This window comes from Moschus berezovskii, chromosome 26 (assembly GCF_049115385.1).
Source record: "Moschus berezovskii isolate FMDL1 chromosome 26, NW_MosBer_1.0, whole genome shotgun sequence".
Classification (NCBI taxonomy): domain Eukaryota; kingdom Metazoa; phylum Chordata; class Mammalia; order Artiodactyla; family Moschidae; genus Moschus; species Moschus berezovskii.
This window is the reverse complement of record NC_142485.1, coordinates 16,716,851-16,742,951: the sequence shown is the minus strand read 5'-3', so window position 1 is coordinate 16,742,951 and position 26,101 is coordinate 16,716,851. Positions and strand designations below refer to the sequence as shown.

Sequence of the window (26,101 nt, the reverse complement as noted above, 5' to 3'; positions counted from 1 at the left end):
AGGCAAGAATACTGGAGTGGGTTGCCATTTCCTTCACCAGGGGATCTACCTGACACAGGGATCGAACCCACATCTCCCTCATGGCTGGTGGATTCTTTACCACTGTGCCACTGGTGAAGCCCATGGATAATGTGGAAGGAATACCATAAACCATTCCTCCTCCACCTAAAAAAGTATCTTGTTAAATATTAAATATCTGAAACTCAGTTTGCTCAAGATAAGACTAAGCATAATATGTGCTATGTAGCTACTTCATCTTTGATTTTGATAATAATTTTCAGGTTAATTTTGAGATACAGAATAAAAACCATAGCTTTTTGTTTATATATTAGAGGGATAGGGAAGGTTATTTGCTTTTAACAGTTCCTTCAGGAAATTGTGTGTGTGTGCTTAGATTGACATTTTTTTCTCCATCTTTAGGGTCTTTTTCTCCCCAGGCAAGATGGCATTCTCATCCCCTGCTGCTAACATTTAGCAGGCAGTCTTTTGTTGCACTGTGGTATAAATTCCAAGTGCCTGACAATGATTAAACAGAAAACGAAACTTGAATGGCACTACCTCAAAATCTACTTAAAAGTCACGACAGGTATTGCTGTAGCAATATATCAGTTTTGAATACATGAAGAATAAAAAATTGTGGCTTTTTGTTTGGGGCCAGATTTACTTTTCTTTGAAATCAAAAAGGGAAAATATACCAATTTGTCCAGAATCACTAAAACAGTGAAGTGGAGTTATAAATAGGGTGGACTATACAAATACAGAATTAATTCTATCTGAACTTGAAACGTGATACTGTACACCATGCCTAATGTATAGCAGTTGTAATTTTCTCATTTGTATACTGATTCTATTTGTTGTCATTAAGTCACTAAGTTGTGTCCAACTCTTTTTCGACACCAGGCTCCTCTGTCCTTCAGTATCTCCCAGAGTTTGCTCAAATTCATGTCCATTGAGTCAGTGATGCTATCTAACCATCTCATCCTTTGTCATCCCCTTCTCCTCCTGCCTTCAATCTTCCCCAGCATCAGGGTCTTTTCCAGTGAGTTAGTTCTTCACATCAGGTGGCCAAAGTATTGGAGCCCCAACTCCAGCAACAGTCCTTCCAATGAATGGTCAGGGTTGACTTCCTTTAGAATCAACTGGTTTATTTATTTATTTTTTTAAATGTATAACTGTAATTAAAAAGCAAGCACTCAAGAAAGACGAGACAAAGAATTAATTGGGATTACAACTCTTTCTGCATTGACTGCAAAAGCTTGATGATCCGAATTGTGCTTCAGCGGTGAGCTCAGGACTCCCTGCAACCCCCAAGGCTCTTCTTTACCATTTGTTATTACTTAGCTATTTTATTTGGCAGGGGTCCCTTCAATCTCATCTTCTAATGCACTGGCAAGCTTCCTGTCGCCAATAGCTTAGAGCCTACTACTGGGGTAGGCAGCATAGCCGAACTTTCTAGCCTCTGCATCCTTATAAATAATGCATCTGGTTTCCTGTAACTACATGTACCCTTAGACTTTGGTAGGCATGTCGCTGTTAGTCAGGGAAAAAGAGTTGGGAGATGAACAGTTGTGGAAATATTTGCAGGCAGTTATTGTCACTGATTAGAACCTGACTCCATCATATATGCATTAATCACTGGGTTCGATGCTAATGGAATGCTTATGATATTTATAGTAGACATAAACAAGATATATAAAAAGAATATCTTTGCTGACTAAACTACACACTTAATTTAACATGGAAAGTGCTTGTAATGTTAATCTAGGACCTTTTGAAACTGTCACCCATAATTAGATCTAATTTGCTCCTCATTTGAAGAATGTCTTTTAGTTTGCACAGAATTCATTGACTTTTTGGGTGTGTGCAGACTTGTCCTTAAGAACAATAAGGAGATGAGTTATTGGGTAAAGATAATACCTGAAGCTCCAGGTATCTTGATGGTGTGACACACTGTTGGATTTGAAATGAAGGGAAAATACTATGTTAATGAGTTAAAAATGGGGATTTCCCTGGTGGTCCAGTGGTTAAGTCTCTGCCCTCCACTGCAGGAGGTGTGGGTTCAATCCCTGGTTGGGGCAGCCAAAAATTACCCAAAAACACTTAAAAGCAAAGCAAGAAATGTACATCATACTTTTAACTTTCAAGTTGTTACTTACAGGATTAAAAATTAATGTTTTATTTTTGAACACAAAAGATATTAGTACTTAACCAAGAGACACCATTTTTTAAAACTGAGAACAGTTTTAGCAATGTTCTTTCAAATGCACTTTCAGATAATGTTAATATAAAATAAGAAAGTTTCACCCCAGTATATATCCTTCTCTTCATTGAATATGCTATCACTGGACATTCACATTCTGACAATGTTTAGCTTATAAACACTTATAAAATTATAAGAATAAAATATTTAAATTGATTTACATGTTGAATAAGTGGATTTCTATATATATTTTCATCAGAATTAATTGAAAAAAGGAAAAATCATGTTTCTAATTTGATAAAGGAAATTAATTCTGATCACTTTATTGTTGGTGTCTTTAATAATCATCCATTCATATTTGAAGGCAATGGGAAGCCACTCCAGTACTCTTGCCTAGAAAATCCCATGGACAGAGGAGCCTGGTAGGCTGCAGTCCATGGGGTCTCTACTAGTCGGACACGACTGAGCGACTTCACTTTCACTTTTCACTTTCACACATTGGAGAAGGAAATGGCAACCCACTCCAGTGTTCTTGCCTGGAGAATCCCAGGGACGGCGGAGCCTGGTCGGCTGCCGTCTATGGGGTCACACAGAGTCGGACACGACTGAAGCAACTTAGCAGCAGCAGCATATTTGAAGAGCTGATATATTTATAAGGGTAATAACATAACTTTAACAGTAAAACTCACTTGGTCATCTTTAGTCTTGCCAGGTCAGCGCTTTTGCAGAGACTAGGTAGTTATCAGAACTAATGTTAGTCAAAATGTTTAATACTTATTTCTTCAAATCATGTTGAACTTCCTTATTGATTACACTATCTTCTACAAGCAACTAATATTTTAATCAAATCATCAGATCTCTATCTGTATGTATGTAATATAGTTTTTTCTTTTTGATGTTTATGTTTTGAAATGTCAGAATTTCTATGAATTTAAAACAATTCCTGAATAATTCAGGAAACTTGTCTACCTAAATTTAAAACTGCATTGGCATCATCGATAAATAAGAAGTCTTCATCAAGAAGAGGGACTTCCTTGGTGGTCCAGCAGTTAAAAGACTCCACGCCTCCAATGCAGCGGGGCACGGTTTCAGTCTCTGGTCGGGGAACTAAGATCCCACATGCTACATGGTGTGGCCCCCCAAAAAGATAATAATAAAATGTATTAATATTTTTAAAATTTTACTCTATCTGCCAGAAACAAGCAAAAAACTTTTTTAAAACTTAAAAATCAACCCACCATAATTTTCTATTATAGCCCAGTTGGTTTTGATGGGTGTTTTGTTTTGATATTAATAGTGACTGAGAATGAAAAAGATGGATTATGTTTTTCTGATAGCATAATTGTCACAGTAATTCCAAAGCCTCTAGGGCATGGTCCTTTCTGGAAAGGAATTTCTGCATTTTTCTTCCAACACTAATCAAAACAAAACTCTTCAGAGGTAATCGCTTTCAAAACTGGATCCTCAGTGAAGGAAAATCTGAGAAACTTAGGCATGCTTATACAACAAGTAGTATTTCTTGCTGTGCTCTTTTTTTTTTTCCTTTTAATCACTCCACAATGTGTCTGCCACACAAATAGAATCTATTCTAAGACTGCGGACTCTCACTTCTGCAGTATTTGCATTTGTGCCAGACTGGGATTAAGAAAACGGAGTCCCTTTTTAGAATATAACACCTTGGAAGCAGGAACCACTGCAGTCTCTTCCCTGTTCTCAGTTTTGTGCAGGGCCTGGCACATATTGTGTTGTTCAGTCGCTAAGTCGTGTCCGACTCTTTGTGACCCCATAGGACGTACTAGGCACTTCCAAAACAATTACTGAATGAATTAATGAAATTCCCAAAGGCAGCAGGGGCAAAATCAATCTAGAACAGATCTGGAAAATCGGAGAAAGAGCACACATTTTAAGAAATACATGGGAAATCTTGTTGATGTATGACAGAAAACCACAAAATTCTCTAAAGCAATGATCCTTCAATTAAAAATAGAAATAAAGTGCCAAAAAAAAAAAAAAGAGAAATATATGGGAAATCTATGGCAGAAGAGTCATTAAAGACCAAAGTTTCCCTTTTCAGTTTAATATGAATAATTCTGAACTTGCTGTAAATGCAGTGTTTTCAAACACTGATTTAATTTCTCCCAAGTAATCATTGAAAGAGAGAAATTAAACTTTCCTGCTGAACTCTGGGTTTATGGCATATCTTCTTCTCTCATCTTATTCACAGAAGAAATAGGCAACAGAGGGGCGTCATGCTGTTTAGTAGGTTAAAGTTCTTAGATTCGTGGGCTTCCTGGAAACTTCATTTGAATGGGTGGGTTTCATCATGGCCAGAGTCAAGTCACACAGCATAATGAAATGAATCACCTGATGTTGCAGATTAAATTCTAGTGCTGGAAAAAAGTGCACTGATCTGAGAAGTAAATCTGAAATGGAAACTGTGATAGGCATGTGAACTTTCACCTTCTCATTATCTTATTTGTTCTTGTTTTCTTCTCTTCCTCCTCTGCCCACTTCAGTCTTGAGTTCAAGTTCTGTAGAGCTCAACAGAAAATGTTTCTTATGTCATCAATGACTTTTTAAATTAATTTTTTATTGAACTATAGTTGATATATAAGTTACAGACATACAATATAGTGAGTCACAATTTTTAAAGGTTCAGTTCAGTTGCTCAGTCGTGTCCGACTCTTAGCGACCCCATGAACCACAGCACGCCAGGCCTCCCTGTCCATCACTAACTCCCGGAGTTCACTCAAACTCATGTCCACCGAATCGGTGATGCCATCCAGCCACCTCATTCTCTGTTGTCCCCGCCTCCTCCTACCCCCAATCGCTCCCAGTATCAGAGTCTTTTCCAGTGAGTCAACTCGTCGCATGAGGTGGCCAAAGTATTGCAGTTTCAGCTTTAGCATCAGTCCTTCCAATGAACACCCAGGATCGATCTCCTTTAGAATGGACTGGTTGGATCTCCTTGCAGTCCAAGGGACTCTCAAGAGTCTTCTCCAGCACCACAGTTCAAAAGCATCAATTCTTCGGCGATCAGCTTTCTTCACAGTCCAACTCTCACATCCATACATGACCACGGGAAAAACCATAGCCTTGACTAGACGGACCTTGGTTGGCAAAGTAATGTCTCTGCTTTTTAATATGCTATCTAGGCTGGTCATAACCTTCCTTCCTTAATAATTATTATAAAATAATTGCTATGTTCCTCTATATTCCCCATGTTGAACAGTATACCCTTATAGCTTATTTTACACATAATCGTTTGTACCTGTTAGTCTTCCTACCTCTGTATATCTCCTCCCACACTGGTAACTGCTGGCTTGTTCTCTGTAACTATGAGTCTGCCTCTTTTTTATATTATGCATTTTTTATGTTTGTTTATTGTATTTTTTCGATTCTGCATCTAAGTCATATCAGACAGTATTTGTCTTTCTCTGTCTGACTTATTTCACTTGGCATATGTACCCTCCAATGACTGTTTTAAAGTCTTCTTCCATTGGTTGCACTTTCCAAAGGTAATTCTCAAGAGGAGACAATGATTTACAGTCCTGAGAGTGAGGACAGTAAATAAGGAAAGACTGATGGGTATATATGCTGCTGCTGCTGCTGCGTCACTTCAGTCGTGTCCGACTCTGTGTGACCCCATAGACGGAAGCCCACTAGGCTCCCCCATCCCTGGGATTCTCCAGGCAAGAACACTGCCGCAATATCTGACCTGCTTCTGTTTTTTACAATCAGCCTTCTTTTCTGTTTTCCAAGGTGACTCAGACCTTACCACTCTCAAAATTTGAATCATGTCATCTCTCTCAGCAGATAACCTCACTTACTGCTTCAGAGAAGTGGGTGATTATGGGATGGAACTTCTTTTACTTCTTGCTACTCAATCTGTAAGCCTCAGCATAATGCCAGGCACATAACTGGCTACTTAGTAAACAATTTTTTGGATGGATGGGTGGGTGGACAGGTAGATAAATTAACATATATCATAGGGCTTTAGGAATGTAAGTTACTTTCATTATATAAAATACAGTGACCTTAAAATTTGAAACCTGCTTTTGAGAAGCAGGTCATCCCAGGGTTTTCCATTTTTTACCCGCCAGACTGCGAAAAGAAGTTAGTTTAAATGCTGAACAGCAAATTTCCTAATCACTTGCTGTATGCTGGCAGAATTACAGTAATATCATTTCAAGTTGGACAACTCAAGCATTTAGCCCTGATTTTTGACGGCATACACATCACTAAAATAATAATTTCTGTATAATAATTTTTTTCCCCAGCCAGAGGTTATTTTGAAACCTCCTGTCTCCAGGAGTACAGCTAGTTCTAAGCCTCAGATGCTTAATGTTTTCCCTTCTCTTGCATTTTTTTTCATCTTAGAGATCTCTCTCTGCTGTTCTTCTACATCACCCAATGCTTAGGTAGCTTAAAAAATCCTTTAGTAGTAGTAGATATCTCAATAGATTGTTTGGTATTCAGAGGTATGAACGGTTAACAATAATTTAACTTTAGATAGACCCATACAAGGGGCTTCCCCAATGGCTCAGCCGGTAAAACATTCACCTGTAATGCAGGAGACACAGAAGACGCAGGGTCAACCCCTGGGTTGGGAAGATCCCCTGGAGAAGGGAATGGCAACCCACTCCCCAGTATTCTTGCTTGGAAAATCCCATGGACAGACAAGCCTGACAGGCTACAGTCCATAGGTTCCCAAAGAGTTGGACATGAGTGAAGTGACTTAGCATGCATACCCAGCCAAAACCTGGAGCCTTTTTGTGAGTAAAGGGAAGGCTGATGGGGATCCTGTTGGATATGGATACATTTTGGGTGCCTTTAACATCAAGCAGTGATAGACTATAGCAAACATTTGGAAAGACGTGGTGATAGAAGAAAGGATGGGACTAAATCCAGGTGTTTAACCTGGAGTTAAGGAGGCTTAACCTGAGGATGGACTATTTGTCTGACCTCTAGTGACAGAGTTCTGGCAAAGCCTCGGGGAAGAATTTTTGAGAAGCGCTTCAGAAGATTTATGTTTCATTTGAGAAGCCTGTCTAAAAACCCTTTGAACCATTTAAGTTAAGCTTTCCCTTCTTACAGGAGGTATGTGGGGACAGAAAGAAGCATATGGTTGAAACTCTCTGCACTGCAGTGTTATGTAAAAGAAGCACTTTCCCTGCTAGGTTAAATTGCTGTGCGTGCCTCTTGCTGTCAGTAACATGATTTAGTTAAATACAGATGCTTTTAGAGGGGCTTTGTACTGCATCATAAATATTTAATAGTTTTATAAAATTTCTGTATGCCGAACTGGAAGGGAGATACAGCAGTGGAGAAACTCAACTTCTGCGTCAAAGCCTTTGACCTTACAGTGTCCACTAACCAGTTGACCTTTGAAAAAGATATCTTCGGGATGGGAGTATCGTTAACAATAAAAGGATTCTTTTTTTTTTTCCCCCAACAAAATGAAGCTTACTGTCCAGCCCTTATGATTTTGTCGGCAGAGTGAACATTACGATTTCCCTGTTCGCATTATTCATAGATGTTTCAATCCCCTAGTGATTAAAGAATCCCATTAAGCAAAATCTCTTCTCAATAAAGGAATGGTATGGAAGGAGGGATCAGGAAGAGATCTTAGATTTTCTGTAGCAGCTAATGGTTTGTCATAGAAAGATACTCCTTTGCCATTAGATAATGATTCAAACTGTGTCACTTATATTCTTGATATAATTTTGGAATTCATCTTTAACTGTGGTAGGGGAGGGTAGGTGGGGAGAGCTTATGCAGTAGAGGAAAGAAAACAATTCAGTGAAGGTTACTGAATTGTGAGATTGGTAGTTTATTTTGTTTTCTTTGGCATCAGCTTACAAGGTTTATGGGCTTCCCTGATAGCTCAGTTGGTGAAGAATCCGCCTGCTCTGCAGGCGACCCCAGTTCAATTCCTAGGTCAGGAAGATCCGCTGGAGAAGGGATGGCTACCCACTCCAATATTCTTGGGCTTCCCTTGCGGCTCAGCTGGTAAAAAAAAACCCGCCTTCAATTCAGGAGACCTGGGTTTGATCTCTGGGTTGGGAAGATCCCCTGGAGAAGGAAAAGCCTACCCACTCCAGTATTCTGGTCTGGAGAATTCCATGGACTCTATAGTCCATGGGGTCGCAAAGAGTCAGACACAACTGAGCAACTTTCACTTTCACTACAAAGTTTTATAATAAAACATACTACATATGTAGTGGTCAAAAATAGCCATGAAAAATTCTTTTTAAGTTTTTCCAGCATTTTTATTATGAAAATTTGAAACATATAGAAAAGTGGAATGACTTGTGAACAATGTAAGCCATATCATTTTACAGTTAACTTCTGCCATAGTTGCTTTGTCAAATGTGTATCCATTTATCTATCAGTCAGCTTTAAATTTTTGATACAATTTGAAGTAAGTTGCATTTGTGAATGTATCTTATCCCCAAATATCCCAGCATGAATGATGTACATGTTTAATTGCTTTATTTAAAATAATATATGTTTGATGGATTATGTTAACAAATAGAACACGTGTTTCCCTGGAATAAGTCATCATATTTGGACCTGGAATTTTCTAGTCATCATATTTAAGATTTTAACTCAGTCACCAGAAGCCTTTCTTTTCCTGTTTCTGGCAATCACTCCTTCCCCTGTCCCAGATTTCTAATTCTCCAGATTAAAAGAAGATGTAACCCTGGCTCACCAATTCTCAGATATTGATAACACTTGACATTGTATGTATTTGAATCATTGCAGTAATACTGGACTGATCTCTCTTTTTTTAAAAGATTTTCTTTTGATGTGGACCATTTTTGAAGTCTCTATTGAATTTGTTACAATATCACTTCTGTTTTATGTTTTGGTTTTTTGCACACAAGGCATGGAGGATTTAAGCTCCTTGATCAGGGATCTAACCTGCACCCTCTGCGTTGGAAGGTGAAATTTTAACCACTGGACCACCAGGGAGTCCCCTGATCACTATTTTGGGGTGACAGTCTTCCTTCCTGAAGATAAGCTACATTTTATCCGCTAGAATCTCTTTATTCTATACCTTCCCATGTAAGTGATCAGAGCCTACATTTTGCCTACATTCTACATCCCTTAGTGATGAAATGTTAATAACCGAGTCTAAATATGAATATTGGCTTCTTAATAACTTCCAGAAAAAGGGTCTGAATATTCAGTAGAGCTGTGACCAAAAGTGGTCAGAAGAGCATTAAAAAGATTAAACTTTCAAGTAGAAACAGTCACAGTAAAAGTTCATGTTGCTGTAGGGATAACTGATGGTAGTAGTGACAAAATTGAACCATTCACTTTATGGCAGTTACTAAAGGGTATCTATATGGTTAGTGAGAAACTAAAAAGCTTCCCTTTGTAGGAATGAGTTGAAAGGGGAGGAACAATATCCCTGACTTCTAGTCTTGTCTCTGAAATTAATGTTGGTGCTCCAGGCAGATTATTTTTTATCTCCGGAGATCTTTTTTGTATAAGATAAAATTCATGGGTCAAGGCTGTTCCAGCTCCAATAGTCAGCCAATGAAAAATTTAAAACCTAATTATTCTCAAGATTACAGTTCATCTTTGCATTAAGCCTAGATCCTTTCACTCCAGATAATTTCTGAGATAGAAAAGATACAAGTCATTCTTAAACCGATCTAACTAACAATACATGGTGTGGTGTGATTTATGATAGACAGTTTTGAATTGGAGTTCCAATCATAAGATATTTTTGTCTTATGATTTTTAAGTTCATATTTTGAAAGTAATAAAAATTGTCCCACAATGCAGAAAAAATTTCCACCCCTTAAACTGAGAAACTGCAGAAAATATGGAGCTGGCATCTGATTCTAAATGGAATACTTCTCCTTGTAAGAGTATCATAAGGCTTATGAACTTACAGCAGAATCGCCAGTTAGATGGCTCCCTGGAATGCCAGATCAGTTCTAGAAAATGCATATATTTTTATCCCTCTTTTTTTTCCCTTTGGCACAACTTTCCATTTTCATTTTAATCAGCAAAAAGGAGAGAGAACTGTGTAGATTCTATGGAAAATGTATATTTTTAAGATGTTTCCTCTGGCTGAAGTCTTCTCAGATGTACAGGTTTGGGCTGTGTTGAAAAGTAGAACAATTCAGATCATTCCTTTCCCAAGTTTCCTTTATTTCAGGTAAACTGAGGGTTTATTTTACACGTGTCTTTTTATGACATTTCAGAGTCTCTTGAATAATGGAACTCTTTTGTAAATAATTCATAACTGCCTTCACATGTGGACCATCTCATGCTTAACAGTTTCTGTTTGAAACAGAAGATTTTCAAAACAAATTAACAGATTGCTAGGGCATTTGTAAGGGTGATGTACTCAATGCATTTTTTAATTTAATTCCTCTGGAGATCAGTCAGCTGATCAGCAACCCAACTATAAACAAATAGCTAGTGCCTAAGTATAAATCAAGTTCAACAGCTTCCATTTTTTGAAACTGTACTGAATTTGTATTACATTTGCGTTGATTGTCATGTTTAGTTAATTATTTATTATATTTATCTCACTTCACCAAAGTACAGCCTTTATGATTTTCCTTGAATACTATTATACATATCCATGCACTTAAACGTACAGATTATTTCTTGTATATTTGTGCCATTTGCCACAATACCTAAGAATATAACAAACAATTCTCTGTTAGCTGTTTTGTGCTAACAGAAAAATTTGCTTTGTGCTGGGAGCTTATAGTCAGTTCAGTTCAGTCAGTTCAGTCGCTCAGTCGTGTCCGACTCTCCTTGACCCCATGAATCACAGCACGCCAGGCCTCCCTGTCCATCACCAACTCCCGGAGTTCACTCAAACTCCTGTCCACAGAGTCGGCGATGCCATCCGGCCATCTCATTCTCCGTCGTCCCCTTCTCCTCCCGCCCCCAACCTTTCCCAGCATCAGAGTCTTTTCCAGTGAGTCAACTCGTCGCATGAGGTGGCCAGAGTATTGCAGTTTCAGCTTTAGCATCAGTCCTTCCAATGAACACCCAGGATCGATCTCCCCTAGAATGGACTGGTTGGATCTCCTTGCGGTACAAGGGACTCTCAAGAGTCTTCTCCAACACCACAGTTCAAAAGCATCGATTCTTCGGCGATCAGCTTTCTTCACAGTCCAACTCTCACATCCATACATGACCACGGGGAAAACCATAGCCTTGACTAGATGGACCTTTGTTGGCAGAGTAATGTCTCTGCTTTTTAATATATTATCAAGGTTGATCATAACTTTCCTTCCAAGGAGTAAGCGTCTTTTAATTTCATGGCTGCAATCAGCATCTGCAGTGATTTTGGAGCCCAAAAAAACAAAGTCTGACACTGTTTCCACTGTTTTTCCATCTATTTCCCATGAAGTGATGGGACCAGATGCCATGATCTTTGTTTTCTGAATGTTGAGCTTCAAGCCAATCTTTTCACTCTCCTCTTTTACTTTCATCAAGAGGCTTTTGAGTTCCTCTTCACTTTCTGCCATAAGGGTAGTGTCATTTGCATATCTGAGATTATTGATATTTCTCCCAGCAATCTTGATTCCAGCCTGTGCTTCTTCCAGCCCAGTGTTCCTCATGAGGTACTCTGCATATAAGTTAAATAAGCAGGGTGACAATATACAGCCTTGACACACTCCTTTTCCTATTTGGAACCAGTCTGTTGTTCCATGTACAGTTCTGAGTGTTGCTTCCTGACCTGCATACAGGTTTCTCAAGAGGCAGGTCAGGTGGTCTGGTATTCCCATCTCTTTCAGAATGTTCCACAGTTTACTGTGATCCACACAGTCAAAGGCTTTGGCATAGTCAATGAAGCAGAAATGTTTTTCTGGAACTCTCTTGCTTTCTCCATGATCCAGTGGATGTTGGCAATTTGATCTCTGGTGCCTCTGCCTTTTCTAAAACCTGCTTGAACATCTGGGAGTTCACAGTTCACATATTGCTGAAGCCTGGCTTGGAGAATTTTGAGCATGACTTTACTAGCGTGTGAGATGAGAAGCTTATAGTAGTGAATATTAATGAAGTGAAGCAAAGATAGTTGTTCAAGGTAACTGATTACACATGTATTGTCTAATAATCAGGAATGACCATCCATCCATATAACCTCGGAGTAGTCACTATAAAGATGGTTTTCCTTTTGGTTTTTCTTCTTCCTATCATACACAGTTAATTTAATATTATTTGCTTCATTCACACAAATAAAACCCTATATGATGTATCCATATAGACACGACTGAGCGACTGAACTGAACTGATGATGCATCCATGTCTTTTAAGATATTTTTTCAATAGTTTTTACATCCTTTCAGTTCAGTTCAGTCACTCAGTCATGTCTGACTCTTTGCAACCCTATGGACTGCAGCGCACCAGGCTTCCCTGTCCATCACCAACTCCCGGATGTTGCTCAAATTCATGTCCATTGAGTTGGTGATGCCATCCAACCATCTAACCCTCTGTCGTCCCCTTTTCTTCCTGCCTTCAATCTTTCCAAGCATCAGAGTCTTTTCCAATGAGTCAGTTCTTCGCATCAGGTGGCAAAAGTATTGGAGTTTCAGCTTCAGCATCAGCCCTTCCAAACTACATCCTTCTTTAGTAGTTTCCATGTTGATGCGTTAACTCGGTAATACTTACTTACTGGCCTCTGTGCCAGGCATATTCTAGGTAGTAGAGATGTGTTAATGGAAACAGACACAAGTGCTGGCCCTTATGAAGCTCACATTCTGGTAATGAGTTTATCACACTTTTCATAACAAAGCACACTGTGTTGAAATTATAGATAATTCAAATACCTACTACTGTCTACCCATTTTTTGGCTAATCTTTCTAGTGTATTCTAAATATGTAAATAGGATGGTATTGAAGAATGAGAAATAATATTTTAAGTATATAAAATGAGCTAGAGTTATAAGCCTTTGCTCATTTTCTCATAAAACTTTTGTATTGAAATTCTCAATGACAGATCAATTTATTATATCCTTATTTGTGCTTTTGAGTTCCTTGGGATGTAGTATTGCATCATCAACATCAATTTAGAGTCCATAGATAATTAAGAATTGTCAGAGATTTGGTGCTACATGACCTATTAGATTTTGTAGAAGAAAGAGCAATCTATACATGACAACATCTCATTATTTTAGTGCAGTGCACTGGAAAAACTGGTCAGATTAACTGTGTTTTCCTTTTAAAAGTAAATGTTGGAGAAGCTGAAAACATGATGAGTGTGCAGTGTAATTTCTTTTTTATTGAGTTGGAATTCACATAACGTAAAATTAACCATTTTACTAGGAACAGTTCATTGGCATTTATCACAGTGATGTGCAGTGATCTCTGTCTAGTTCCAAACATGTCCAAGATAATATTAAAAGAAAGGTGACTTGTAAAACTAAGAAGAAAGTCGTTGCATATAACTAATGATTTTACTCACGGGGAGTGAGAAAATAATAGTTTCTCTCAAAGTAATCAGATTATAAACATGGGATTTAACGTAAAAAAATAATCTGTATAAAATTCTCACATCCTCATCTTTGAGATCCTTTACTGTCTCTTGAACTGCAGCTGAAGATCAAAGGACCTAAACTTATAAAGAACAAAATGTGCCAGAGTAAATGAATCATTTGTTACAAAATGAAGACACAGTCCCAGAGTCAATATCAGACATTCAATACGGCTTCCCACAAAATGATTCTTACAGTTAAGTCAAACTGTCTTTACTGAAATAATTTTCACTGGGTAAAAATAAAGGAGAATCAGTCTTGATTCACTCTCAAAGTGAAGAGAAAAATACCTGCCCAGTAAAGTGAAAGGGGTTTCATCTTAACCTGTTTAGCATTATGAGTAATATAGAAGAACATTGGCAAGCCCGTGGATTTGGTTTGCCCTGAGAGAACTTTTCTGTTTAGTTGAAGAGAGAACTGCAGGAAAAACAGTTCAATATTGGGTTATTCCTAACTTTCCATCTCCTAAAAGGATCTATGCAAAACATAAGATTATGTAGCCTAACTTGACTTGAAGTAGCAGCAGAATTTGAGTATTTGCTATTGGATGATATAATAGGGGGCTGCCCTGATGGCTCAGCGGGTAAAGAATCCGCCTGCAGTGAAGGAAACATGGCAGATGCAGGTTTGATCCCTGGGTCAAGAAGATCCCCTGGAGAAGGAAATGGCAATCTACTCTAGTATTCTTGCCTGAAAAATACCATGGCATTTGAGAGTTAATATAGTTGGGGTAACAAAGTTTCCCTAGATGAAAATAAATTCATAAAAACCATATTTGGAAACTCATAAAATTTGATAAGCATGTATCTGAACTGATCATTAGAAGATGTGAAAAAATAGAGTGGAGTATAGAGGGTATTTTGAATAGATAGATGGACAAGAAAAAGGTCTACCAATTTATTAGAGGTGCCATGATATGTATAATTGAATTACAATTAAAACCAAACAAAATGTGTGTATCGAATGGCTAGCATAGCTCTAGTTTGCGACAGCCAAATACTAATAGACCTGGCCTTCAAAGAAACTGCATTCTTCCCCATCCATCCTATATATGTCACATAATTAAGCAGTAACACCTAGGAAGATGTACCCCAACAAAAATAAAGAATGATGTATCTTTGACTTGGGACCATGAAAGAGTTCCATGGAGGGGCTGAGATGTGAGCTGGGGGAAGATTTTCAAATGGATGGGAAGAAGCTGACAGATCCATTTGAGAACTTGGTCCTCTCATAAGAAGCAGCAAGTTTTAGGGATCCTTTTAAGTCCTGAAGCTTTCTTGTGAAAATCGTGATTAATTCATTAGCAATGAATAAATCATTATAATTTATACATAGTCATTCTCAAAGATTGCAATCCAGAAAATGAAATCACTGCTATCATCATGGTATTAGATATCACAAAGTAAATTCTATGTTTTGGCCATAAACTTACAGAGCAAGGGTCGACTTTTTCAAAGATAAACATTTTCAGTGGGAAATAACCAAGACACCAAAAAAAAATAGTAAAAGAGAAAGTAAGTTTATGTGATATGGTCATCCTCTTTCATCTCCTGGAGGTATGCTAAATATTTCTGATAATAAAATAAATAAAAGCGATGCAGATATAGTGGCCTAGCTTGACTTGAAGTAGCAGAGGAATTTTAGTATTTTCTATTGGATGATATAATAAAAGGCTTCCCTGATGGCTCCGTGGGTAAAGAATCTGCCTGCAGGAGACAGGAGATGCAGGTTCAGTCCTGGGTCAGGAAGATCCCCTAGAGAAGGAAATGACAACCCACTCCAATATTCTTGCCTGAAAAATTCCATGGACAGAGGAGCCTGGCGAGCTCAAAGGGTCGCAAAGAGTCGGACACAACTGAGCATAAGCACTCATGTATGCACAACATAGCAGGATTGTTTTCTTCATTGAAGCTGGTTTAGAAGGAAGCTGGAGTACTGTGTATTAGAAATATAAGTGCATTTTGACTTGGTTCTGCTGAATCTCATTCTACATTACTGCAGAGCCTCTTGACCCAGGTTGACTTACCAACGTTGACTTTAACTGTTGTGGTGGATGAACTGTGGTTGCAAATTCCCTGTTACTCTCTCCATCAAGATTTATCTCCCCTTTCCTTGAATCTCAGCTGGCACTGTGACTATTTGGCCAATAGGATGCAATGGAAATGAGCCTGTACCACTTCCAAAGTCAGTCTTAAGGAGGACTGGCAGCTTGTGCTTCCTCCCTCTTGGGCTGTATCCTCTCAGAACCCAGCTGCCATGCTGTGAGAAGTCCAGGCCCCATGGAGAAGCCACATGTTGGTGCACCATCTGACAGTCCCAGCTGAGTTCCCAGCTGACGTCTGGCATCAGCTGCTAGTCATGTGTGTGAATCTTGACTTTTTCAGCTCAGTTACACCTCCAATGGATTGCAGCCCTGCTGCTGCTGCTGCGTCACTTCAGTCGTGTCCAACTCTGTGTGACCCCATAGACAGAAGCCCACCAGGGTCCCCCGTCCCTGGGATTCTCCAGGCAAGAACACTGGAGTGGGTTGCCATTTCCTTCTCCAATGTGTGAAAGTGAAAAGTGAAAGTGAAGTCGCTTAGTCGTGTCCGACCCTTAGCGACCCCAGGGACTGCAGCCTACCAGGCTCCTCCATCCATGGGATTTTCTAGGCAAGAGTACTGGAGTGGCTTGCCATTGCCTTCTCCGGGATTGCAGCCCTAGCTGACATCTAATGGAGCAGAAGAACCACTCAGCTGAACCCAGTAATCCTGCGGGCTAGTGAGATGTAATACAGTGGTTGTTAGTTTAACAACAAATGTAATGTGTTTCAGGGCAATTTATTTCATAGCAATATGTAACAAATCTTGAGATCTTCCCAAGAAGATCTCAGAACAGAGACTGTGTAAGAGCTCTTCTATTTAAACTATAAACGATCATATGTAAATAACCTATGCTTAATTCTTGCAACTTCTAAAGATCACTAGGCAGAATTTTAGAAAGCTCTTGTTCTGGAAACTCGGCACCTTTAAGTTCATTTAGCAACGACATTAAAGTAAAATTAAAATGCCTATTTCATTGTTACACTTTCTGGTTCTCTTATTTTTCCTATTGAAGTAATAGGTAAACAATATGTAATCAGATGCCTTCTTTGATTAAAAACAAGAAACAGTATTATTTGGTAGAAATAGCATGAGTCAGAATTTTGTTCAAAATTTGTGCTAGTGGTGCTATTGCTTAATAGCTATGTGTCCATAGATAAGTTATATAAGCTGCCTGAGTCCTTTTTTTTTTAAACAAAAAAGATAATATGTTCTATACAGAATTTAGTGAAGGTCAGAAATTGTGTATGGCAAGAACCTAGCAGAGTACCTGGAATCACAGTGGAGCTCTATAAAGGTAGCTTTTGTTGTTATAGAAGAGGTGGTTATGCGGTTTTAAAAAGGTAACAATAATTTGTTCCTTGTTCATTGTTTAAGGGGACATGGAAATATGGGTGTTGCTGAGCCGTATTGAAGATGGAGGCTAAAGGGTTAAAGTGACATATTCTTGCAGTTCTTCCTACAAACATGCATGTTGTAGTCAAAGAAATTCTGACCCTCAATCCCATTCATTTCACCCTGTATTCACTTCTTTATTCTTTATAGTAAGATTTGCTAAAGGGATAAAGGCAACTTCTGACTCCTCGTCTCAAGTACAGACCTAATGGAGAATTCCTTTTATTCTTTACCTCCTGTCCTACTCCCTTTCTCCATTACATTTACCTTCCAACTGCATGGGAAACAGTTCTATGGGAGGCTGGCTCTCTGCAAACTGATCGTAGCTCCAAGAAGCCCCAGGATTCATGAACTGCCTCTCCAGGGAGGACACATATATATCCCACAGTGTGATTTGTGTAGTCTGTCTCTTAAGTCCCTATGCTTTACATAATCCATTCTTTTCCTTTGTAAGTGTTGGTCATCTTTAATATGACGGCTAGAGCAGTGCCCAGTAATTACTTTGTCTGCTGAATATGTTTGTTCTTAATTATTAAGGCATGGTGAATAGTTGGTATTGGCGCAACTGAAGGAGCACTTTTCTTAATTACAGGTTACTCTTCTCAGTACCTTCGCTTCCCTACCTGATTTGGGCTCTGAACTCCGTGTTAGCCTTGGAAATCTAGGTGACCTTGACTGTGGATGAAATGCCAATATATGAGTATGATACTTGCGTGAAATATTGGTTTGGTGCAGAATCATGAAATTAAGTACCACAAATTTAACCTGGGTGATATCTAAAGCAACTATAAATGATCCTAATCTAGCATAAGTATTTACTTGCCTGACTGATTTTGAGCATTCCATGAATAATGATCATTAAAATCTTAATTCCTCTCAGTCTGAATTCTGTAAATGCCTCCCTATAGATTTTCGATGATGGGAAATTTCATGTCCGTTGCTTGAATCTTTAAGAAGAATCTCTCTGTTTTAAAACCAAATAGTTAAAAGTTAGAAAGTGGGCATAGGAATTATTTTAAAGTACAAGTTACTGCTATATAAATGCAGGTTAGGTTACGTAGAGGTGAATTTAAGGATAATTCATTTTGCCCAGAAGTTTGTCAGAGCCATAATTACAATTATGCAAATTGGTTCAGGCTTTTGTTGTTGTTAGTTATAGTACTGCAAACACATTTTAAGATATCAGTTCAGTTCAGTCGCTCAGTCGTGTCCGACTCTCCGCGACCCCATGAATCACAGCACGCCAGGCCTCCCTGTCCATCACCAACTCCCGGAGTTCACTCAAATTCATGTCCACAGAGTCGGTGATGCCATCCAGCCATCTCATTCTCTGTCGTCCCTTTCTCCTCCTGCCCCCAATTTCATTTTGAAAGAAATGATAATATTATCTCATGCCCACTTAGCAGCTTAAAAATATTTCAAAGCAGTGGAGATTGTGTTTTACAAAATATAACGTGCTTAAAGCAGATTCTCTCAGGACTTCAACTTTAAATTTTATTGCTTCTGGGACTCACATGATGGTTATGTAGTATGGATTTAGAGACAGTTTTTAAGACTCCTATTGACATAGGTGAACAAAATGGTTCCTTGGGAACCATTCAGGTGTCCAGTCACAGTAACGCGTGGATTAAAGATTCAAATGCAGACATGCAGTGAACAGGAGGGTCTGGGCTGCCTGTTCTCTGTATTAAGGACAGTGCATTTCTTACAGCCTTTTAACCACTGCTATTTTAAAAGGAAAAAAAAAGACAGTCGGCAGTGAAACTATCTTTAAGGTAAAGCTCCTGAAACTAAACCCTAAAGGCATTCTCTTATAGAAAAGTCTTCTTAATCCTTGCAGTGCAGTTATAGCTGAGGACATGTGGTATACATTACAGCGCTCAGGGAATTCAACCTCCATAGTGTGGAGTCACAATGAAGGCTAATTTCAAGATGAAGCGGGAGCCTCCTCTATAGCTGTTACTTACTGGTGTTTCTTGTTGGCTGGACATTAGTCCGGGACTGCTGTGAGTGGGACAGAAGGATGGAAATTTAAAGGGGACCAGCGTGGGCACATAAAGACCTCTCTCCCCTCCCTGAGCATCCCCTTCTCCAGTGTGTATATTCCACACTTTACAGTTGGGCATCACCAAGTCTTACCCAATCATTGCGACAAGGGCTGAAGGCAGAGCTGTCCATGGTTAGGAGGAAAAAAAAAATGTTCTTGCTGTTGGTTGAAATACCAGGCAGTAACAGTCCTCTTGGTGAACAAAACTTATTAGAGGGCTGGGGACGGAATGCTATCTCTCTGCAGCAGGCAGGAAGAAATTGCTGTTGAAAAGCTTACCTCTCTAGGGAGGAATCAGATATCAGACTTTGCCAAGCCTCAGGTCCAACCCATAAGGTCCCACCTACATCCACCCCCCCCCCCCCGCCCCATCCTAGCTTTGTTAGATTGCTAGCATTGATCGCTGGCTTTTTCTGACCCAACAGTGGGTGCAGAAGAGAGAACCAGGGAGACTTTAGAGCATGGGAGGTGGGGGTGGAAGATTAGGGCAGCTTTGGTAGGGAGGGAAAAAAAAAGAGAAAGAGGAGGCTAGCTGGGTGGGGGCCATGGGGACTCAGCTTAACTGCTGTCTGCCTGTTTCTCTTTGATTTGATGGCCTTTATTCCTTCTAATTGGATAAAATAGGAAGTCACTGGCAGTCCCGCCTTGCTGGGTATCCTGATTCTACTCAGACCAGCCAGCAGCCCCAGAGTGCGGATAGAGGGCTGGGGGTTGGGAGAGGAGGGAGGTAAGAAGGAGAGTCTCTGGATGAGGAGGGGGAAGGCAAGGGGAAGAGATTGTGGAGAAGGCAAGAGCCGCAGAGGAAGAAAGTGAATGAGCGCTCGGGAAGGACAAAGAGGAGTGGCTGGGCGGTGGGGGAGAAGGCCGGGCGGCGAGCGCGGTGCCCGCCCCTCCCGGCCGCGCGCTCGCCCGCAGCTCGCTCTGCGATGAGACGGTTCGCCGCGATGCTCGGAGGGCAGGCACCTGCTGCTCTGTGATGATTCAGCCCCTTTCCGCCGCCGCGCTCACACCACAGGATGCTGTTGCTACTGTCGCTGCTGCCGCTCCTGCCGCCGCCGCTGCTGCCGCCGCCGCCGCCGCTGGTCCTGCTCCTGCTTTTACTTCTTCTGCATGACAGTTGCTTTCTCCATCTGAGCAGACCCCAGCTGCAGCTGCTCGAGGTTAGAAACATGCCTTTCAGTTTGGGCTACTGGTTTACTTAACCGACCGCCGCCGCATCAGCTCCTGGGTTTCTCCGCTGGCCTCCTGTCTTCCTGACCCAGCCAGGATGGTTTGGAGAAGCATATAAAAGAACTGCAAAAGTGGCCCAGAAACAGCAGTCAAGAATTACAATATACTTTTATTTGGTTGTTGCTAGAGGCTTTTTTTTTTTTTTGGCCTCCCCTACCTTCCTTCTGAACTCCTCTTGCTTTTGATAATGGCCTTGGACTTGGACGACTTATCGATTTCTCCCTGTGAGATGCTGTATCATTTGGTTGGGGGGGGCTCTGCATGGTAATGGACAGTGTGACAGGCCAGGCCTCCTGGAGGTGAGCCGATGGAGATTTATTCCCCAGACATGTCTGAGGGAGCTGCTGAGAGGTCCTCGAGCCCTTCCACTCAGCTGAGTGCAGACCCATCTCTGGATGGGCTTCCGGCAGCCGAAGACATGCCGGAGACCCAGACTGAAGATGGGAGGTCCCCGGGGCTTGTGGGCCTGACTCTTCCCTGCTGCGTCTGCCTGGAAACCGAGCGCCTGAGAGGTTGCCTCAACTCAGAGAAAATCTGCATCGTCCCCATCCTGGCTTGCCTGGTCAGCCTCTGCCTCTGCATCGCCGGCCTCAAGTGGGTGTTTGTGGACAAGATTTTTGAGTATGACTCTCCCACTCACCTTGACCCTGGGGGATTAGGCCAGGATCCTATTATTTCTCTGGATCCAACTGCAGCTTCAGCTGCTGTGTGGGTATCAGCCAAGGCGTACACTTCACCTGTCTCCAGGGCTCAGTCTGAAACTGAGGTTCGAGTTACAGTGCAAGTTGACAATGCCCTTGGGTCCTCCGAACCTTCCGCGGTCCCCACCCCCAAGAACCGTATCTTCGCTTTTTCTTTCCGGCCGTCCACTGCTCCACCCCTCCCTTCACCCACTCGGAGCCCTGACATAAGAACACCCAAGGCAGCCACTCAGCCACCATCAACAGAAACTAATCTCCAAACTGCTCCTAAACTTTGTAAGTAGAGACGGACGGGTCAGGATGTGTAGAGGAGATGGGTGGGCTTGAGGTCGTCCGGAATGTTCTCTAGAGCGGAGAGCGGGGTCCTTGTCTTCTCGGAGTTGAATGGCACGGTTTGGTTTAAGCGCATCATGTGACTGGTTTGCTCCGGGAGAGATGAGTGAAAAGACCTTACAAACTGCTGGTTAGAACTGATGCTATCACAGCAACTCCCTCTTCCTAAACGGTGAAATCTGGGGTGAGCAGCCCAGAGCTTCAGCATCTCAGCCATGCTTGACTTTCAGTTCCATTCCATTGGTTTCTAACACTTTTTAAGATGAAAACATCACGCATTATTTTGCAGGATCTGTCCTTGCTGTGACTTCTGTACAGCAGTGAGTAGGATCCTGATTTTTTTTTTTTCCCGTGTAAACTTTCCATTACCTCTCCTCACCTTTCTGTTAATCCTTTGCCTTCCAGCCAGCCCAGGTTGCCAGTTATCCTTCTCCATCTCTTCTTCCTGTTCCCTAAACCAGTTCTCCCCATGTTTGTACTTTAATTGCTTCTTCCCAATACTGCATGAAGTCTTAGATGTTTATAGCACTCACCTCTTACCAGCATCAGAAGGTTGCTGTCATGCTCAGATTATAGTTTGAGTTGCTGAGCACTTGTTAGGGGCAGTTTTATTCAGGATCTGGTACAATTCTACATGAAAGGATTTTCTCCCAATTAGGTTTTTTTAAATTTTATTCAAGTATAGTTGATTTTACAATGTTGTGTTAATTTCTTCTGTACAACAAAGGGACTCTGGTATATGTGTGTGTGTGGGTGTGTATATATGTATATTCTTTCCTATTATGGTTTGTCCAAATTAGTTTTACCTTCTGGAATCAAATAATTAAATAGCTTCCCTGATAGTCATTAGAAAGTACAAGACACATTAGTAAGATAAATCTTTTTTTTTCAGATGTGTCTTTTTTGTCTGTAAGATTGCGGCAGTCCTGGTTAATAATCTGTGAGTGAAGAGAGCCCATGCTCTTAAAACAATACAGAGCAGTCCTACTGCCGTCTGTACTGGGTCGTTGCAATGCTTTATAATGAAAAAGTTGACAAGGATGAAACCATGACTAGTCAGATTGTTTTAAACATCATTATAGAAGAGAGGCATTTTCTATAGCTTTTAAAAAAGTTTCTAATTTATTTTTGTTTCACTGTCTTCTTTTCACCATTGAAACTGTTTCCTTAGAAAAAAGTAAAGGATCAGAGAATTCGGTTTGAATACCGTGCGTAAAGTCTCTAAAGGAGAGGTGAGGGTAAAGATTCTGTGATGAAATACCCCTACTGTTTCCCTCTGGATGGTAATGAAGATTAAAAATATCTTTTGCAGACATGTTGTTCAGTATGCGGGAGAGCCATATGTTCTAGAAATGCAGAAAAACTTGATTTGTGCTTGTGATTCAGGCTCATTTCATACACACCAGTTTCAGTGGCAAAGATTTAAAGAAAAAAAAGGCTTGCTTTTCAGGTGTAATTAGGGAAGAACCTCCTTTCTGCAGACACTGCTTTGTATCTTTATCAAATCCCTGAAGCATCATTAAAGATCTGACAGCCATCACTGTATTCACCGCCTCTTCCCACCTGGCAAAGTGACCGGGAAATAATACCCAGATGAAATGACAGGCTATAAAAAGCAAGTACAGATCCTGCAAAGAGAAGAGAAATTCACCGTGAAGACAAGGTTACTTCTTTTGTCTTTTTATCATTTTCAACTTCAGTCTTGAATTAAAATGTGCCTGAATCAGTTTAGCTGTTCAGAAAAAGAAAGAAGACCCTTTGAAAAACTCTTTGACTCAATCCTATAATTTTGTCACTGGAGGAAAACAAGCAAACAAAGAAATCTCCAGCACATTTTCCTGATCTAGGACTGTTTTAAAAAGTCTCTTGTGACGTTTTGAGAAATTCTTTTCTAAGGTAAATTCTTTTCCTGTTTTAATAGATTACACATTCCATACAGTTTTTTTCTTTTTTTTTTCCAAGGCAGGACATTGATTTTTCTGGCGTTTCTATTGAGTGGGAAAGATTTACTACTGTCTAAAAGCATCATAGTAGCCAGTTCTGGCCAGATACACAGCTGCAGCACTCTGAGTGCATTGGAGATAAACCTGCAAAAGCTGTCTGAGATGTAGTTTTCTGGAAAGTTAGGGCTAGACAGTTGGTTAACACTTTACCGCCTATAGGGTTTGCTGTGTGAGACCCGTAGGGTTCCTTTTTTGAACTGGTACCTGAAAACAGCAAAAGCATAAATATCCTAAAAATTATGAGTCTATATTTCTTTTATTTTGGAAAGGCACTGGTCCAGGGAGCTTTGGTTTTAAACACTCTTACATGATTGTTTAGCGGTTTAAGAAGCTTGTAACCATTAACTAAAGGAGGGCAAAAAACAGAGAGAAAAGCTTGGCATTAGATAGTCATTTTGCAGTCTCTTTCGCTTTTTGCTCTTCTGCTAAGAAACTGTCGCTTAGTCACAGAAAGAACGGGGCTTTTCTTTCATCGTCCTGCATGCTTTTGACATGCCTGAAAGCTGTCACAGCTTATGTTTTAAAAAGACATTATCATATCTGAACCGTGCTCTTCCGTGGTCTCAGAACTTGATTCTCCGTTTCTATCTGGCTCAGCATATTCAGTGTATTATGCACAGAGCTGTAGCCTTCAAGGTCATAGTCTGTGGAGGGCTAATTGATTCTTCTTTATCCTGGAGCCGGTGAGACTAGAACAGAGACAATCCCGGTAATTGTGTCTGCTGTGTTATTTCCCAAACCAATCTACCTATTAGCACGTTAGGGTTTTATTCCATAAATACTAGAATTACTCTCTCCCTTAATGACTCTTCTAAAATCAAGACACTCTTCGTCCTTATTATATTAGGCAAAATGTCACCTTTTAAATAGACTAGAAGTATAGTGACTACGTCAGCTATTTTAAAATGAATATTTCTTTCATAAGGCAATATAGTTGCATGTTCTTACCATCTTAGACGATGCATACAATTAGAGAGTAAGCAATCTAATACAGGGCTTGAATTTACTGTTTAGGCAATACGTAAAATATGAAAACATTAAAACGTATATGTAATTCTAAAGTTTTTCTGTGTGTGGTTAGTGGTTTCCCACCATAATTATATTATCATGTGAATAGTTAAGTTTATAGTTTTCAGCAAGGCAGTTCTGGAACCATTCATTTGTTTCCTTTGCCTGGGCTTGAACATTTTTCTTCCCTTTTGTTTATCTGGAAAGATCTGATGCTGGGAGATTGCAAACTTAGATGACTATAAAAAGAGCTGATTAATTAAGTTGTAACCAGGAAACTAGGGTACCATCCTGAAAGAAATTCTAAATGGTGCAGCCTGCTTCACAACTGACTCTTGGGTATAAGAATGTGTTAGTGTTTTCTGGGACTTCCCTGGTGGCCCAGTGGCTAAAACTCCATGCTTCCAATGCAAGGGGCCCGGGTTCAGCCCCTGCAGGGAACTAGATCCCATCTGCTGTAAAAATCCCACGTGCCACAACGAAGACTCAGTGTAGCCAAATAAATAAATTATATATATATGTGTGTATACACACACACGCACACACACAAAAAGAATGTATTAGTATTTTCATCTTAGGCTAAACTTGTTTTGCTTTTTCTTAAATCTTTGTACTGCTGAGTTTCATGGCACACCATTGTTACCAGAGTAACAATATGAATACACTATACAAAATTCAACATGATCAATTGAATATACTGTAGGACTTTTCCCCTTCTGTTGAAAAGTGGCATTCGTTTTAAGCCCCGTAGACGCTTCTAGTTCCTTGCAACTGTACCTATAGTTGTTTCAGAATGGTGATTCCAAATAAATTTTCTCTGCTTTCACCATATTTGTTGAAAGCCTAAGACATTAAAAACTGAAAGAAATGGGTAGATCCTTGATGTGAACTAAATAATTTTATTAATTTACTCATGAGGAAAGCCAGACTCTGAACAATTTAGTAAAATGAACCCTTTTATTAAAATTCACAAAACTCTGAAAAGTTTAGGGAAACCCTAAGAGTAGAAAACAGAGCAATGTCCTATCTACCAGAATTTAGTCCCCAACAGTGCTGTTTTCCCCTATCATTTTTCCTGTTCTAGAGGATTAGATGTGAAGAGAAGTGAAAGTCACTCAGTCATGTCTGACTCTTTAGATAAGGGTCTTCCCAACCCAGGGTCTCCTGCATTGGAGGCAGATTCTTTACCGTCTGAGCCACCAGGAAGTCTGAGAGTACTGGAGTGGGTAGCCATTCCCTTCTCCAGGGGATCTTTCCAACCCAGGGATCGAATCAGGGACTCCTGCATTGCAGGGTTTTTTTTTTTTAACATCTGAGCTATCAGGGAAGCCCAAGAGAGTTAGAGCTGGAGACTAAATCTGGTAGTTTAAGTGGCATCTGACTGCTAGTTACAGGAAGTACTTCAAGTGGGACCACTGGTCATGTGTATAGAGTTCCCACTTAGAAAATTAAAATGAAATTTTCCTTTCACTCTCTTGTTCTTTTCTTACTAAATTTTCGGCAGATACGATCCTTTATAATTTCATCACTCATACAGTATTCAGCTTGCTTTTGAGAAAACAGCTTAGTTTTTCTCCGATGATC

General features: G+C 40.1%; 2 protein-coding genes across 7 annotated transcripts in view; both read left to right on the top strand.

The window, feature by feature from the left end:
* LOC129549383 (pro-neuregulin-1, membrane-bound isoform) overlaps positions 1 to 26,101 on the top strand; it is a 245,493-nt gene that overhangs the window by 93,750 nt on the left and 125,642 nt on the right. For 5 of the 6 annotated variants that reach the window (XM_088832701.1, XM_088832699.1, XM_088832700.1 and 2 more), the window contains exon 1: positions 20,747 to 21,449. The exons of the other annotated variant lie outside the window; for it this stretch is intronic. In XM_088832701.1, coding sequence (XP_088688827.1) covers positions 20,780 to 21,449 — 670 coding nt within the window. In that variant the 5' untranslated portion in view covers positions 20,747 to 20,779. Of the gene's footprint in view, positions 1 to 20,746; positions 21,450 to 26,101 lie in introns of those variants that run through there. 6 annotated transcript variants of the gene reach the window in all.
* LOC148773742 (uncharacterized) lies at positions 17,649 to 20,444 on the top strand. Its single transcript, XM_088832708.1, has one exon. It carries the CDS (start codon positions 20,259 to 20,261, stop codon positions 20,442 to 20,444), a length of 186 nt encoding a protein of 61 aa, XP_088688834.1. The 5' UTR covers positions 17,649 to 20,258.

Excerpts from the sequence above, each read along its gene's own strand:
- LOC148773742 (XM_088832708.1), top strand. The coding sequence starts at position 20,259 with ATGCTGTTGCTACTGTCGCTGCTGCCGCTCCTGCCGCCGCCGCTGCTG.